Genomic DNA, 17,474 nt, shown 5'->3' with positions numbered 1-17,474 from the left:
CTTTTATTTGCCTTTTTAATTCAGTTGCTTGAAATGATGTTTATTGTTACAAACCAGTTGCAGCCTGTTATGCTTCTGTGTCATTCACTTTAAACAGCACTTATCTGAAGTGACGCAAATAAACAATCTGACTCACGCTGTGCTTTGGAAAAGCCCAAAGCCAACAAAACACAGCTATTGTTTCCACACTCACAATGCAGGTTTGCCTGAGGTAGTATGTAACCTCATCTTGCCAACTCTAATTTGCCCTTTATTGTGTTGTGATATTATGATTAAAACCTATTAGATTTTGCCTGGAGATATGTTCACCTCTGCCTCTGTGGTGTCAGCTCTCCTCTGGTTCATGAGAGTGTCATTTAAAGCATCACAAATTCTGTCCATTCTGCATGTGAAGCTAAATGAACAATTGCTGCCCGACTTCTAAGCCGCCCTTCTCTTTGAGTATGTGCGCGTACTCAGTCTGCTCATTACGACTTCTCAAAGAGAGCCCCAGAAAGGCCCGCACATTTGTACTCGTTTAGAAAGAGCAGGTGATGGAGAGAGAAAGAAAATGCTCAACAGCACAGGCCTCTTTTATCTTCGGCAGAGGTCACACTATCAATGTCAGCCACAGAGATGGAAACTCAAAGGCCACTAGGGAGATAGAGAGAAAGAGAGAGAGAGGACAGTTTTTTCCCTCTTTGAGTGAATTGCAGACCGAGAGTAGGGAATGCTTTGATATCGTCCTCTTCACAGGCTGAATAGGGACCTTGGCTTTCATGCTCTGATCTTGACATTTAGTGAAAGCATTTGGAGAGCAACTGAGAGAGTGAGAAAAAAAACACCCCACTCCTAAAGCTCACTGCCAGAGCTTGCCTCATATTTGCACATAACTGTTATGCATTGCAGCCAAATGCCAGCTAGCCAAAGAGCGGTTTGCCCAGACTAGAGCGCTGATTTTAAAAGGATAGATTTTAAACGTGTCAGAATTGAATGGATACTTTTATAAAGTCAGTGTTTGAACAACCACATTTTACTAGAAAGTGTAGCTTCCAAATTGTCCTGTTTGTACAACAGCGTAGTGTTAGCCTGGCTAACGTCAGACCACGTCTCATTGACATTGAGACGTGGTCTGGGAACCACATGTTCATTTTCTCGTATTTGAGGCGTGGTTTACGAATGCCCAGAGCCGTTTATTGGGTGCTACGAATGTCTATCAAATGCGCCTGTACGTAGCTCATAGCCAATCGTTTCAATTATACCAGATGACGTATGTAGAGCGAAAGAAATTAGACGAGGAAGAAGACGATGGGTCAGAGATTTATTTGCGTTCTAAACTACTTAGAACAATATCCAAGGCTGCATCGAAAGGTAACTTCGCGTCTGCTGCCATGTTTGATCCATAGGTATAAACAAACTGCTTCGATGACGTCGTCATCGTCTTGCTGCTCCCTCCCCGTTCTGTGATTGGTCCCCTCGCTGAGGCGAAAATTTGGTCCATGGTATCCAGACTACCTAGCAGCGTGAATAAAATCGCGCTGCACAAAGGAAGTATGGGGAAACCCAGGCTAGCGTAGTGTACCAACAGTGTACAATACTGTTTGTATGAAAAAGCCAAGCCAACGGTGCTGCAACGTTATTTAATAAATGAATCAGGCTATGGGGGAGCACTTTATTTTACAGTCCTGGTCCTCATACTTATTATAGCAATTACTATAACTGGGTAATAACTGGGTACTAACCCTGAACATACCCCTAAACCTAACCTCAACCCATGTAGTTACTTTATATTACTAGTACTTTCTTTGGGTATAAGTACACTGTAAGTACACGTACTGTAAAATAAAGTGTAACTGAGCTAAGACACATGTTCATCTGTTACCTTAATTAACCAAAAACAGCACATTTGGGTTGTGCTCAAACCACAAAACTAGAGGTAGCATTTCTGATACAAAACAGTGACTATATCTAGATCGCCAGAGGAACTTTGGAATGCGGAAGTAACGCGTGTCGTGGAGCAGCCAATAGTTCCAAACACTGATAGTTTCTCCATTCAACCCCATTCATTTTCAGTGCTTCCGAAGTACGCTCGCTGGTAAATTAATGAAAATACTGTATTTTTTTCACTTTTACACACATTAGCCGACCTCTCGTGAATCTAGTCTGTAGTTAAATTTTATGTAGCCAGTTTTAGTAAATGTTTATTGGAAGATAATAGGTTAATTGCAGCGATAGCTTACGTGACCAACACTTCACTAACGTTAGCTAACTGGTAACCTGATGTATATAATATATAATATTTTTAATAATATATATATATGTATGTATATATACATATATATATATATATATATATATATATATATATATATATAGCCTATATATAATATTATATACATACACACACACACACACAATTAATTTATTTAAATGGGTTAGGGTTATGCATGTGCTTATATGTATTTAGGAACATAGTTAATTCACTCATTAACTATCTCTCCGGTTTAATTTTATGAAGAATATTTTTCGGTTGAATATTTACCGAACACTGCTGTATATAGTCGTTGCTTTCTACGTTAGGGGAGCAGTCTATTTCCCTCCTAAATCATTCATTTGTACATGCACAGCGTAATTATTTATATTTTGTGTTGGTTGGAATTCTGAACGGACTGCAGACCTCTTTGCGTGATCACGAAGGTAAGCTAATGGCTGAATCGGAATTTATAAGCAAGATCACGGGAATCAATAGCCTAATACAGCCCAGTTGTGCTAAAATAAATATCATGAGACGTCCATCATCAGATGAATGACATGGAAAAGTTAAGTTAGAGCCGCTAAAGCCAGTGCTATTACTACCCATGCGAACATGACACTAAGCTTTTCCCTCCAAAAATATAGCCTAAAACTTATCTAAGTTGTCACCCTGCCTCTCCAAATGCAAAACTGACATTAACAAAATGCATTAACAGCTTTAATTAAAAGCCAAAAGTACTTGGGTGTGTGTTTTATTTTATATTTACCGTTTAATAATGCAATCGCTGCTGTCTGTCCATAGAAGAACATGACAGCCCGCGTATGTTTTGGAACTATTGGGGCTTACATGAACCACGTGACAGCCGTCGCGGCGACATCAAAGCGTGTCGCAACTCTTTCTCTCTATGGCTCTGATCCCCCTCCCCCCCCCCTCTTAAATACGCCGTCGAGCGGCATCATAACTATGCCAAACTGGGCGCTCACATGACGTTAAAGGGGTCATATAATGGTACATACACTTTTTCAAGTTGATTGTACTGAAATGTGTGTTGGCAGTGCCTGTACACAACTATCATATAATGATAAAAATCCATCCAGTGTTTTTGTTTTAATATGTTTTCCCCTGTCTCAAATCGAGCCGTTCGACCGCGTGGTGTCACGTGACACGATGAATGCGGCTAAGGTTTACACTCAGTCAGGGTACATTACGGCATGTTTTCTATGTACGACGTTCTCAATATAATTCATAATCCCACGTTTATAATGAACAACGCGTTATGGTTATTGTGTTATTACAAACTGAGTACGTATACATCAGTAAACACATAGCGTTCGTACATCTCACTAAGTTACTCTAACGTTAGCACTACCCTGCCAGTACATAAAAAGATAGATCAAAGTGACATTATGTTAACCAACCATTCAGAAACGTCCTGTTCAAGCCTTAATTGTTGAACTTCTTTGCAGCCATCATCTTGTTCCGGGTCCGACTCCGGTTTAAACTGATACGATTGCACAGATGTGTCCTCAGAGACTCCCGCTGCCATTCTTTCTCCAAAATATACCCTCAACTGTTGTCAAGGCAACACTCCACGTGCATTGTGTCGAAACCTTACAGTCTGGTCAAAACGCCCGCAGAACAGAGGGGCGGAGTGAGCGAAGCTCATGATCATTTAAAGGCATTTGCACTGAAACTGAGTGCTGAAAACAGAGCTGTTTTTGACCAGGTAAAATAAGTGTTTTCTTACAATACTAATGAGAATTTTTAATTAAAGTATATTACAAACTTTTCATTTAGACCATAAAGAATAAAATTAACTTGTATGAAAATGGCATTATATGACCCCTTTAAGCATTTTCTGGCGCATAATGTGACGTTTGAGAACCTAAAAACCCCGTTTCTCCCAGTTGACACGGCAACACATAACCAGCATTATCAGAAATCTCCACTTTGGCCGGAGTTTTTAGGAATAATCGTTTTCTGTGATAAAAACGGGGTTTTCGTGTTTAAGAGAGGCCAAACCGCAGGGAAAATATCATGCGTCTTCCTTTCGTGTAAAAGGGGCATTAGTCTGGACAGGTGAGGAACTTTAAAACACATGGTGATGAACTAAATAAGTAACAGCTGTGATGATTAAATGAACAACTGATTATGGCGGGGAAAAGGAGAACAAAAGAACACACGCAAGGTGATTAAACAGACTGATAGAAAACGAAACCAAAACTAAGCATAACTGTGACATCCAGGGGGCTATATCAAAGTGATCTCAATCTATAAAAAAAGTTTGATTTACTGAGATCTTTTTAAAGCTAGTGGAAGAGGAAAGAGATGAGTAGCAGTCTGAGTTGCGTAAAAGCAGCTCTCTGTGCAATGAAGAGAAGCTAATCTTCTAATTTTAATTAAATTATAACATGTGTGCACGGGGGGCAAAGTTACACACACTCATACACACACAGTTAACGGGTATTGGAGACTTGTGACAATGGGCAGGTGCCAGGCAGCTTGAATTTTCAGCGCATGACAGGGGAAGTAGATCTCCACTTGAACAGATCCAGGACCTGCTGTTCAAAGCTGGTGTCTGATGTTAGTTACATTGTTTGACTGACTGTAGAACAGTGATGTGGGTGTGATTGTAGCTTTGGGATGACACTGTTGGTAATAATAGACCTGTTGTTATCATCTAATGTTACAGTGCCAGTGTATTCTTCTGTTAAATTCAATTATAGGATGTGAAATATTCATAATTGCTTTCACAAAAGCATTTGAATGAAGCACGTTTATGGAAAAGCAGTGAGGTGAATCTGTTAACAATTATTCATATTCACATATTCTCACAAGATTTAGGGAACTGAAGTGACAGAATTTTTTTTTTTTTGTGGAAAAAGGCTAAGAAAACTGAATGATTATAAATTAACACTTTTTTTCTTTCTCTTTAATACTCTGACAGGCCTAACAGCTGCCACACTTGCTGAAGCCATGAAGAAGAAGATCAAATTGGAGGTGATGAATAGTTACCATGGCAATAATCACGGCGCAGATTCTGAGAATAGTGACATCACCTCCAGCATGGGTAAGTGTCAGTTCCCCTCTTATTGAGATGCTCACATGTCAAGCCATTCCAAATGTTCAGACCTTACAAAGTCTGGCCCAGTACTAAATGCGGAAAAAATGAATTTGTATCAGCGTTTTATTTTTCAATCTTAAAGTAACTCACTGTCTGAAAAGTGTATTGCTAGTGCTTCTCATGCCTACTTAAGTTGAATTGCTTGTTGTATTCCTCATTCCGCTTTAGATAAATGCGTCTGCTAAATGAACACATGTAAGTGTAAATCAGGGTTGGAAATTACCTGGGGCTTGGGGAAAAAATGCCACTAAAATGAAGTTAAATGCCACCACGATTCCAGTATGCAGGTCCACCACTGCTCTACTGTCCATGCCCGTGAACGGGGAGAAGACCTGGATCATGGCCTGGATAGTGGAGCAGAGGCGGACCTGCATCATGGAGTCGTGGAGGACCTGGACTATGAAGCAGTGGCAGGCCGGGTCTGTTGAGCAGTGGAGGGCCAAGCTCCTAATCCGCTTTTATTTATAGAAATAAAACCAAAACTAGACACGACAGCTTCTGTGCCATCTTTGCAATGTGAAGATGCTTTTGTTTATGTTGATAAAAAAAAAATTGGTAACACATTAGTATTGTGATTTAATTGTTTCATTTAAATATCTGCCATTAAAAAAGAATTATAAAGGACAGTTAATAACTGATATAAACTCTATATTTGTTAATATTATGCATAGAATTAATAGGTTTATTTTTTTATTTAGTGGTGGCAAGGTGGCTCAGTGGGTAGAATTGTCGCCCCACAGCAAGAAGGTCCAATTTTTAATAATTATAAACATTGCCCCACAAAATCACTTGCAGGGGGGCAAATATGGAAACGATTTTGCTTGTTCACACCAAGAATGATTTATTTCAAGGAAAACCCAAGGTGAAATTTTCCAGTATGAAAGTGAATAAGAATTGCATTGATGATAGTTCTTAAGAGAAGTAAATATTTCATATCAGACATATCATTCTTTTGAGTCTGATCTTCTCAATGAATTCATAGAAATGTCTGAATTGTTGATTTTAATCAGACTGACCTTGATTTCAAGTTTAACCTACTTGCTCAATGATCCAATTGCAAAGGTTAACAACCCACTAGAAGGAAAGATTATCAGACCACAGCTTCAGCAGGCTTGGAATATAGCACAAATGGATTAGTTCTATGCCACATTTATGTTGCTTCCCATTGTTTTTTTTTTTTTTTTTTTTTTTTCAAGATTGAAATCTCCACTTCATTGAAGTAAATGGAAAAGAATGATCGGTACATTATTATTAATTTTCTCGTTTTGTGTTTCACAGAAGAGGTTTGGAATGTCATGTGGCTGAGAAAGTGATGATAAGTATTAGAGGTCTGTGTGAATTTAGTCTGTGATAAGTGATAAGTATAAAGGCCCTAATATACTTGTGGCAAACTTTTTCAGCAAAGTTCATTTACCAGCACAAACGTTTTTTTTTGTTTTGTTTTTTCAAAAAGTTGCAGTTTCAAACTTTCAAAAAGTTGCAGTTTCAAACTTTCAAAAAGATTTTGTTCGAAAGTATGGCTCATCAGTCGTTCACTGATTTCGCTAAGTATATCGGAGCAGTTTTCATGCAACATTTGTTATTTCATATAGTTTAAAGGGGATCATTTATGTGTCATTTCTGCACCAGAAAAAGCAAACAGCCTCAGTAATGGTTGTTTTCAGGCAGGTTTTCCAAACACTCCCCTTTCTGTCATTGGTTGGACCAACAAGTAGTCCCGCCCCAAAGTCATTGTCATTGGTTGAGCTAGTGGCGCTATGTTGGGCCACTCAAACATACAGATCTACGTGAAAGAAGCTCAGGACCACAGTATTTACATTTTTAAAACCAACTTAGTAGTACACAATACTTGCATATAGCTAGCTCTGCACATTAAACTTGGATTGGAAGTATTTAAAAGAAGAAAAAAAAGTGTATATATATATATATATATATATATATATATATATATATATATATATATATATATATATATATACAGAAGCTTTAATAAAATAGAGTACTTGCCATTTTTCTATGATGCAGTGCTTATTTTTCAGAAACTGTGCATTGTAAGCAGATTTAAGTGAGAAAATACCATGAAAATGAGGTTGTGACCTTTCTGTGGGGAAAAAAAGAGAAAACAGAGGCCAGAATGTCACAGCGAGAGGGATAAGTGTGAATAAGATTAGCCAGGTTTTACCCACAAATGCTAATAAGGAAGGGCTTTTTTTTTTATCTTCAGCAATTTAGAGTGAGAATAACCTTGAGTGTGGACTCTTGGTGTGGAATATTAATATAGCTGAAGAGAGCTGAGTGGTGCAGAACCACTCTCTCTTTTCAACTCTCTTTCCTTTAACATTCTAACCATCTTCGAAAGTTCTGTCTCTTTCCATCTACCAGGTTTCGTGGCCTGTAATTTTAATACTGACACAAAGACAGCCTTATCTGGGGAACATATCTGAAAAGATCAGTTTCTCATGCCTGTTTTGAACCTGAACCCTCATCCACTGATCATATAATTATTTACATTTGACAAACACAATCTGTTCCCAGAATAGTACTCTCAGTCTGAGAAATGTGATACATTTAAACCCTGAGGATTGACGAGATCTGAAGGGATGTGTGGCATGTATGAGTCTGGCCAGACAGATACGGCAGTGTTAGAGCGGAACTCCAGTGGCACTGATCCAGTTGGTGATTGGGGCACTGTTTTTAGCATCTCCCCCTCTGCCCTGATTACCAGGATATGAGCTCATCTCTGGTTAAATAGAGGTTCTTATAACAGCTGTGCCCCCGAGCAGGAAGTGGAGGGCTCTGGATATAGTCACACCGTCCTGTCAAGGAGGAATTTGGAGAGGATGTGTCTTGTTGACATTAAACTGGTGAAAGATGACATGCAGCTAGTTAGACGTGTATAGTACACAATCATAAACTCACACACAAGAAGGGCTTTATTTTTTAATTCTAAGCAGGTTTTGCTGCAGGACACAGATTTTACATTGGACATTGAGTGGTGACCCAACACACTACCAAAATTGTTTAAAAGCAAAGATGTCCTTAAAGTCAACACTGAAATGTATAATATATTTAAAATGCCAATATTTATTAATATTCAGTTATTAATGGTAATTTATTAACATTACCATAAAAACTCAAGATGATTGTCTTCATAACTTGTGTATTTGGTCTCTTGAGTTTTGATTTAATTTATTTTTTCATTTTCATTATAATTCACCATGCAAAACACATAATGATCACATAATGTAATAGTCTGGGAAAACCCAGACAACTTCCGGCAAATTTAGATTTGCTCTGAAAGTTAGTCTGGCAAAGAGCTCATTCAAGCCCATTTCCAATTCGTCGAAATGGAGGCACCAATCAGAAACGTTGGGGCGGGCTTTACACGATGACGACAGCGCTGGGATTTTGAAGCAGATTTTAGCCTACATTACAAAGATGGATGCCGCCGTCGAACATCACTCGTTCGAATCAGCTATCGCGTCTGTTTTAAGCGATTTGAACCTTTCCTTTTTGTTAAAAACCGAGCAAAGAACAACAGTCGGAGATGTGTCTCCGCCGCTCTGCATACGTCATCTCCTTCATCGCTTTGATTGGTTTTAGGTCTATCCGCGACGTCCGTTGGTGACGCCCCTCTGGAAATGATTTGTCTATGACGCTTTGCCAGACCATAACTCAGTTACAACTGAGAATGGTCTGGTTTTAACCAGGCTAATAATGTTGAAGAAGAACTTATTCCTAATTTGGCCACCTTCTACAATGTGACAGCTGATTGGACACATGGCCTTTGACATTATCAAAAAAAGTGTCCTCCACCACTTTTAAGTTAGATAATAAAACCCATCCATTTTTAAAACCGCTTGTTCTATAGGATCGCGATGATGCTGGATCTGTCCCAGAGTTTTGTGCCATGGGCAAGGAAACACCCTGGGTGCATGGCCTGTCCCCCACAGGGCAAACACAGATATTAACATTCACGCCTACAGACAATAATGTCAGTTCACCTTTTGCACATCTTTGGATAGTAGTGGGGTACCCATACCAACCCATACCAAGAGAACCCATACCAACACATGGGAGAACATTCAGACTCCACATAGAACACATCCTGCATCAGCTGGGTCGCAAATCAGGGACCTTCTTGCTGTGGGGCGACAATTCTACCCACTGAGCCACCACTAAATAATAAATAAACCTATTAATTATATGCATAATATTTACAAATATAAAGTTTATTTACTGTCAGCTATTTACTGTCCTCAACCTTAAGAGAAGAGAAGAGGTTGAAAAGAGAACGAGTATGTCATGGTCTCCAGGGCTGCGATTCCACAAGCACATCCACATGTCCATTAGAGCCTGTCTCTCATTCTCATGGGATAGAGCTGACAGATAAGCCGAACTTCCCCAAAAACTGTAATAGAAAAGAAATGGGATTCCTGCAGAACATAATCAGGAAAAAAATGGATGATAAAAGAAGAGCAGTTAATGAAGTGGAACATTTTCTCCTTTTCCCTTTTAATTCCTATAACATCATTTTAGAATCAGCATAGAAATGAAATATGAATAAAGAAAATTCTCAAAGGAGTCACTGAACAAAAGATGATATCACTGGAGTAGTGTGAACTTTCCTCTAAAACTCTCCACTGATATGAAGTCATTTTTATGTTGAGCCAAAATGGATGACACTAGAAAAGATGACTGGGAGAACTGAGACAACCAGAAGTCAGAGGAAGTCTGTAACACATGTAGCATTGTATCTATAATTACACCAGTATTATATCAAATAACCAATAGCGATGAAATAATTGCATGATGTCACGGTGTGGTGTAGGCTGAAGAAGATGAAGAGGCAAAAAGCTCCAAGACAAACTTTTACTATAAATATAACTCCAACGGGTACAGACAGGCAGGATGAACACACACTAAATAACACTGAGAATAGACAAAGACTGGATGAACTGAAAGGAACTAAATACAAACACTGATGAACACAGATTAACAGAAACCAGGTGACTCAGACGATGATTAACTAGACACAGGTGGAACAGATGATGAACTAAATGACAGTAACCATAGAAACAGATGAGTGGCGGGAAAACAGAAGAAAGGAAGACATGTGACTAGGGGTGACTGTGACGCATGAAGTGCATGAGGAACTTAAAGGGTCATGAAACCCTAAACCAAATTTTCTGAGATTTTAACAGAGGTATGTGTGTTGAACAACATTGAAGACAATGTTAGCATCTGTTAGATTTAATAGTAGGGCGAAAATGGTTAAATTTGAGTTTTTTCCAGCTATTTTCGTCTTCCGGGTTTAAAATCTTCATCGCAGGCTGTGACGTGGCAGTGCACAGTGTAGTGCGTTGATGACTCATCGGTCTCTCATAATTATTAATGAGACTGAGTTTTTATATCCTATGAGAAGACACGGTCTCTTAATTATTCATGACACCACGTGGATCTTTCCACAGACATGTCAAACTGTGATATCGCGTAGTTAAGGAGAGAGACCATCATGGGACGCAAGTGCCGCAAACATTTTACCCGAGAGAGCTTCGAGAATTGGAGAATGGTGGACTTCGGCCTTGTCGATGACCAATGCAAGTTACGTCTTGCGAGTAATGCGGTACCAAGTCCTGAGGACTTTTCTATCCCTTCAGAGTGTGTGTCTAAAATGTAACCCTGGTCATTTTACTTGCCTTTTGTTAAATAAGCGGTCGTTATGAACATTTTAGATATTTCGATAATATATCAATTGTATGCTTAATGCGGGAGACTTGTGAATGTTTAGTGTTGACGTGCGGGCCGGGCGACACCGTGTTGTGTGTGTGTGTACGTGCAGGCAGGCGAGCCTGCGAAATGATTCGGGGTCAGAGAGAGAAGCGGTAGGATGTGTGTTTGGATGAACGACTGAAAACTCTGAGATTATTGTTCATTATTGATCGTACATTGTACAGAGGTCAAAATTATTGTACAAATACGATAATTATCGTACATCTGGCAACACTGCTGGCTGATGACAGTTCCCCCTCTCCTCTCCCCTGCCGTGCCACACCCACTCCCTCCCTTCTTCTCACAGCCATCCACGCCCATTTAAGTTGCATTTTTCAAAAAGATTATGAGCTAGACTTGAGCTGATAGAGGGGGGTTTCATGACCCTTTAAACTTTGATGTGCTCTATGAGATCAGGGCCAAAGCCATGTGTCATCTCCAACTGAGCTGTAGGGATAAAATAATGGTGTACTTTACAGGCCCATAGGTTCATGTGTCACAACAAATGTTTTATCCATTACTGCAAAATGCACAATGTAGTATTTACCATAGTCTTGACTCAAGAGTGATAGGGGATGTATTGTCACCTCTAATAAAACTTGTTTATTTTTATTTTGAGCGCTTGGGGATGAAATTAGGGTTGCTTTTCAAATTAAGCTGTCGTATGGAATATAATGACCTTTTGAAAAAAGGAGTGAAACATGAGACAAACACAATGTGGGAAGACTCTGCTACTCTGAGTGAGCACTTTTTATAATTAGAGCCATAGACATTGGTGTGGGAGCAAAAGAGAGAGTTTATTGAGTTGAATTGAGTTGTTGGGCCACCTTGAAGAAAGAAAACATTTGAAAGATTTGATAAAATACATAATGTTTGGTTCCACAAATTTAAAGGTGTGTGTAAATTCTGTACAAAATCAGAGCTAGTGAGTCTTGCCACACACTTAGGCCATTGGTTGAGCTTATGTTGTTAGGTCCGTGACCAAGAGATCACTGCTTGACTTGACATGGCCCTGTTAGCCCTTGCTGGCAGATGGGTCAATAACATAATGGTCTTTTTTCTGTTTAGATATCATATACTTCACCTTTCTTTCCTTTTTTTGGGCAATTTTCCCACGCACTGACATACAATTAAGACTACATTTGAAATGCACTTCTGATATTTTAGTGTGTGTGTGTCTGTTTGTGTGAGTGTGAGTGAATGTAATCCTTGCTGAATAAAAGTATTAATCTGTTTAAAAAAAAATTAAAATGAAAAGTCCTTGTCCATATTAACAACATTGACATGTCTACAATATGTATGCTTTAGCAGTGTTGTTGTTGTTTTTTTTTACAATTTTTAATAGTCTGTGTGTATTTGTTTTGGTGCACATGTGTCGTTAGGTTTTTTCACAGACTCTAGGTGTGTATGTTTTGGATTACATGCAGCAGATGCCTGATGCTCATTGTAAACACAAGTAATCACAAGCAGCTGATCAGGACGACTGCTTCTCTGAGTCTCTGTGCGGGCTGTGGGTGGCAAAAGTGTGTGTGTGTGTGTGTGTGTGTGTGTGTGATGTTCTCTGTCTTGAGCACTGGAAGCTACGGATGATGGAAGTGTGGGAGAACGTATAGTTCAACAAACAGCCAGTTATGTTCCAAGCAAACCTAATAATTCTGTATTAAGAATTAATTTTGAGCTCAGATTTATTTCTTGTCTTAGCAATAGAAAAAAAAAGATCATCTCTTTTTTTGCAGCCAAATACTGAAGATTACATCCTCCTAGATTTTTTCATCTGGGTATCAAAATATCTGCACCTTCATTAACTTTTCCTGAGACAGGCCCCAAAACCCTTTAAGGGCCTCACAATTGCTTGTTTTGTGATTATTTCCATAAGGGAAGTAACTCAACAGTAAGCACATGGAGGCATCATTAATTTCACCTTAAGGAGAAACGAGACTTCCGGTTTTCCATAATCCCCTCCCCCAACCCCTGCTGACGGGAATGTGGAAATTACTCCACGGTGTCTAACCACTACAAAGACCAGAGTTAAACGCACAGACTAAACACCTAGACCACAGCTGCTTACTGGCAGCCGCACCTTCGTCTGGGAAATATAAAGCTTGCCTATCGCTCCTGTTTTATATCCGACTGTCAGGCTAGAACAAGTTTAATGCTTTTATTGGGGACAGAGAGAAAACAAATAGTCTTATCTTAGATTAATAATTCATTTGAGATGTTGTAGTGTGTGAGAAACAGAAGTGTACACTGGGATTGGTGCTATCAGGCCAACAAATGCTTCTCAGAAGTTGGCGTCTCTTCCTCTCACACACACCTGCCGGTGGTCTCTGTCTCAGGGGAGGTTGGCCTGAGGAAAAGGGAACTGCTGTGTTACCTGCAGGGGGTTACAGAACATGCCATGAGCAGAAACATTTAAGCAATAAAAGTAGCAATAAAGAGGAAGGGAAAATCAATAAAGTAGCAATAAAGAGGAAGGGAAAATCGGAAGCATCGTTTCTGTGTTGTTAATTTAACTTTTAAAAGTTGTTTATATTAATATTTTGCATAAGCAAAAGCACAAAAAAAAAAAAAAAAAAGTTGCTATTTCGGAAAAGGGGAGGATTGTAAAGTAATTATACTGGAATATAAAAATGTCTTGGCATAATTTGCCACTTTCTAAGAAAAGTGTACAAAATAAGGCCAAAAACTTTTACATTTTAAAAATGATTGTTTTCTTTGTAAAAAATATATGACCAAAATAGGGTTGCAAATTTATCCTGAATTAACATGAACTCAAAATGGGTTATCTAGAACCAAATGTTAGTTCATAGTTATTAATAAACGTATATTTGCCATAAATAAAGAAAAAAGTTTGATAATGTTTATTTATCTTGGGTCACTGAGCTAAATGGTTAAGACTGATAAATTCAGTTTTGATTATTATGTTTGTGCCATTATGCCAACCCAAAATGTTTTATGGGTGTCACAATCAGGAATGTTACATTTTTATTTGTATTGGGCGAAAATCGTACAGTAACAGGGTTGCATGCAAAGTGTGGGATGCAGTTAAATATTACGTTTTTGCAAATTTTTATATATATATATATTTAAAAGATACTCTTACTATAAGTTCAAAATTATTACATTGTTACTCGATTCTGGATTTGTGTATTGTCTACACGAGTTCAAATCCAGGCAGAGTCCAAATGCTCCTCAAAAATTGGGTCTTGACTTGAGTCCAAGTCTGGTCTTGCCCACTCTTGAGTACAATACTCACTTCTGATGTAGGACAGGCCAGAATAACTAATCATTTAACTCCCTGCTTTTCATGTAATGTTGATTGTATAGTTTATTTAACATACTGTATCTGTTCGGTCTCACAACCAATGAAAAAAAACCATGGTATTTTAAGTAACAAGGCACCAGGGTGTACTATATTCATTATCAAAAACATATAAAGACATTGTTTAAGCAGATTCCTTATTCAGCTCAAACAATATCATGTGATAATCAGCATGTAAAAATCTTCACACTTCATTCTAGCAGCAGGCTACATTGTATATTTTTTGTTGCTGTTTTTCATTTGAATCCTTTCCAGGTGTTGTGTTGTTTTGTTGCTCTCCATGACATTTTACGCAACAGTTTTGTGCCCAAATTTGTACCAAGATCCCTGTTGTGTTTGGATTTATCCAGCAGAGTACTTGGCTCCTTCCCAGCCCTGTCATTAGACTTCTTTTGTTTCCTTTCCTCAGCGTTCAGCTTGTTTTGTTTCTCCTTTTTTATTAAACGCTAAATATTTATACAATTTGCAACTTCCTGTCAAAATCATTTACACTCCCACAATAGCTCGGGCTCAAGCGCACAATAGCAACTGCTGCGGGGGGATATTTTAAAATGGCGCGTCTCCAATTTCTTTTAGCCCTGGGATCTTTTGTTTTAGGTAAATAAAGATTGAAAGCTCTTCGTGAGTGATATCGGCCACCATGTGTTTCAGAAACGGGCCTCAGTGGCACTGTGGTGTTAGCAGACGCTAGCGGATCACATTGTTATTCTTTTTGCAGCAGAAGCTGAGACGTAGGCCCCCTGAGATACGGATGAAGGGTGACGGATGTTGATGCATTTGGCTGAGTTCCAGTCTCATTCAAAAGTGTCTTTTTGGATGGGGAGGGGGTTTAGTGTTTCCTTGCCACTTTGGCCCTTTCCCGAATGTGCTTAGAAGGCCAGATATTGCTCCTATCAGCATTTTCTAGCATAATATGGCAGTTTAAATTCCACTTGAAAAGGCGAATGTGCGGATGGCACTGTCGTTTTATCTTTAAGAATATTAGTGATGGCCTACTGAGAAAGACGGAGCAGCTTGCATGTTCTTGGCATGTGCTTGCGCTTGGCTCAGATCCCCCCTTCCATCCATACATCAATCCCTTCAACACTCAATTCCTTTCTTTGATCTCCCTTTCACTTCCTTTCTGTCGCCCGATCGCCGTGACTGATCTGCGTGTCGTCTGTTTCAGGGAAATCAGGGGCTTTTTTAATCCGTCCTGTTCCCTCTCTCTCCGTCCCTGACTAAAAATGTCATGACGACAGGGACGGGGACTCGGGTGGAACTTTCATTTGTAAGTCTCTGTGTCTGAGAGGCGACCTCTGACCCCCAGAGCTGCCTGGTATTTGGCTGAAAAGCAGAGGGTCTTGAAAACTATCACCTCCAAAGGGCTCATCATCTCCTGGCCTTCCTTCTCATCATCTCCCGGCCACGGCTCCGCTACTACCGCGGGTATCAACCCAAGTGAATCCATTACCACGAGGCCAACACAGTTCAGGAGCGTCTCTTAAGGCGACTGATGGGAAATGAAAAAGTCTTTGAGAGAAACTGCCGAAATGTCCTCTCTCTCTCTCTCTTTCATCCTTCACTTTCAAAGTGGCGGTGGAGTACAGGCGGCCGTAGAGTGGCTGACTGTAACCTTATGCCCTGACCTGTTCAGTCGTGAGAGGATCCATTTCCTTTTTCTGCTGTTATTCCTCTCTGGAGAATATCCGCTCACATTCCTATAAAGCATAACACTGTTAGAGTGCTGCGAGGGATTGGATCAGCACACTAAAACAAGCAAAACACCGGTCACACAGCAGGCGTATGTACTGAAGTCTTGCTGTCACGTAGCTTGTCGTGCTACAAATAGAGTGTGTGGTCTAATTTATCATGGGGTTGTTATGTACGAAGACGTTTGCAGCAGTCTGAGAAGCAGCTAATTGGTTTGAGGTGCAGACTCCAGCAGCTCTAGTTATACTTGTAGACATGCTGTGCCATAATGGCATGTCTTTAAAAAGAGCTCAAACAAAGCAGAAACTGATTTCATAACGTGAAGCATCATAATTTGAAACTACTTACATCTCTTCCCATTTAATGTGATGAGTGTTTCTTAATATTCTCAAATTGTTGGTACAGCATGTGTTATTTTAATGAGCTTGCTTTTTTGAATGCAATTTTTAAAAAAAGTTTTAATGCATTGCAATAGAGCGTTTATGCAGAAATATGTACTGTTTTGGGTGATTAATGAGCATTTATTGGTATGTTTGTTTCCAGATAAAATGATTTTGTGTGTGTTTCAATGCATTTCTGTACAGGTTTGGAACTGCCATTCATGATGATGCCACATCCCTTGATTCCAGTCAGTCTGCCTCCTGCCTCTGTCACCATGGCGATGAACCAGATGAACCATCTCAACACTATTGCCAATATGGCAGCTGCTGCTCAGGTCAAGTGTGTCCCGTCCAGAATGATGACGTCAGTTATAAAGGTACAAGGACACAAATTATACATAGGGTTCTTAAGATGATTTAAAGGGATAGTTCGCCCCCAAAATGAAAACTACTCGTGCTCATGTCATTCCAAACCCATAAGATTTTTGTTTATCTTCGTTAGACAAATGAAGGATATTTTTCATGAAAGCTGAGAGATTCTGTCCCTTCATTGAAATCCACTAAAACGTCATAAAGACATTTTTTAACAGTAATCCGTATGAATCAAGCAGTTTAATCTTGATTTAGTCTTCAGAAGAGATACAATTGCTTTATACGATGAACAAATTTCATTTAGGGTTTTATTCACAAATATACACATACGCACCTCAAATATGATAAACCATACGTGCTTGGCTTGACGACTAACCTTATTGGTTCTTGTGGAAATTCAAACGTGCTTGCATTAAACACGAGAACAAACCATGCGCATGCATTTTTCTATAGAACAGTTTTTTCAAGTATTTTCTGTACAACAACTGTGTAGTGAAGTTGTATAAACTATTTATGTGGCCATTTTGGAGCTTATATGTAAAAATTGTATGAAAAAGATCAATGTGAAGCTCTCCTAAA

The 17,474-nt window shown here is 39.2% G+C and overlaps 1 protein-coding gene across 2 annotated transcripts in view; it reads left to right on the top strand.

The window, feature by feature from the left end:
- Window positions 1-17,474, top strand: part of dachc (dachshund c) — a 67,260-nt gene that overhangs the window by 25,405 nt on the left and 24,381 nt on the right. For both annotated transcript variants that reach the window (XM_056254335.1, XM_056254336.1), the window contains exons 3-4: window positions 5,181-5,303; window positions 16,728-16,900. In XM_056254335.1, the coding sequence (XP_056110310.1) occupies window positions 5,181-5,303; window positions 16,728-16,900 (296 nt within the window). The remainder of the gene's footprint in view (window positions 1-5,180; window positions 5,304-16,727; window positions 16,901-17,474) is intronic.

This window comes from Rhinichthys klamathensis, unplaced genomic scaffold (genome assembly GCF_029890125.1).
Source record: "Rhinichthys klamathensis goyatoka isolate OS25496 unplaced genomic scaffold, OSU_Roscu_1.1 h1tg000111l_1, whole genome shotgun sequence".
NCBI classification, from domain to species: Eukaryota; Metazoa; Chordata; class Actinopteri; order Cypriniformes; family Leuciscidae; genus Rhinichthys; species Rhinichthys klamathensis.
This window is presented reverse-complemented; position numbering and strand designations above follow the sequence as displayed.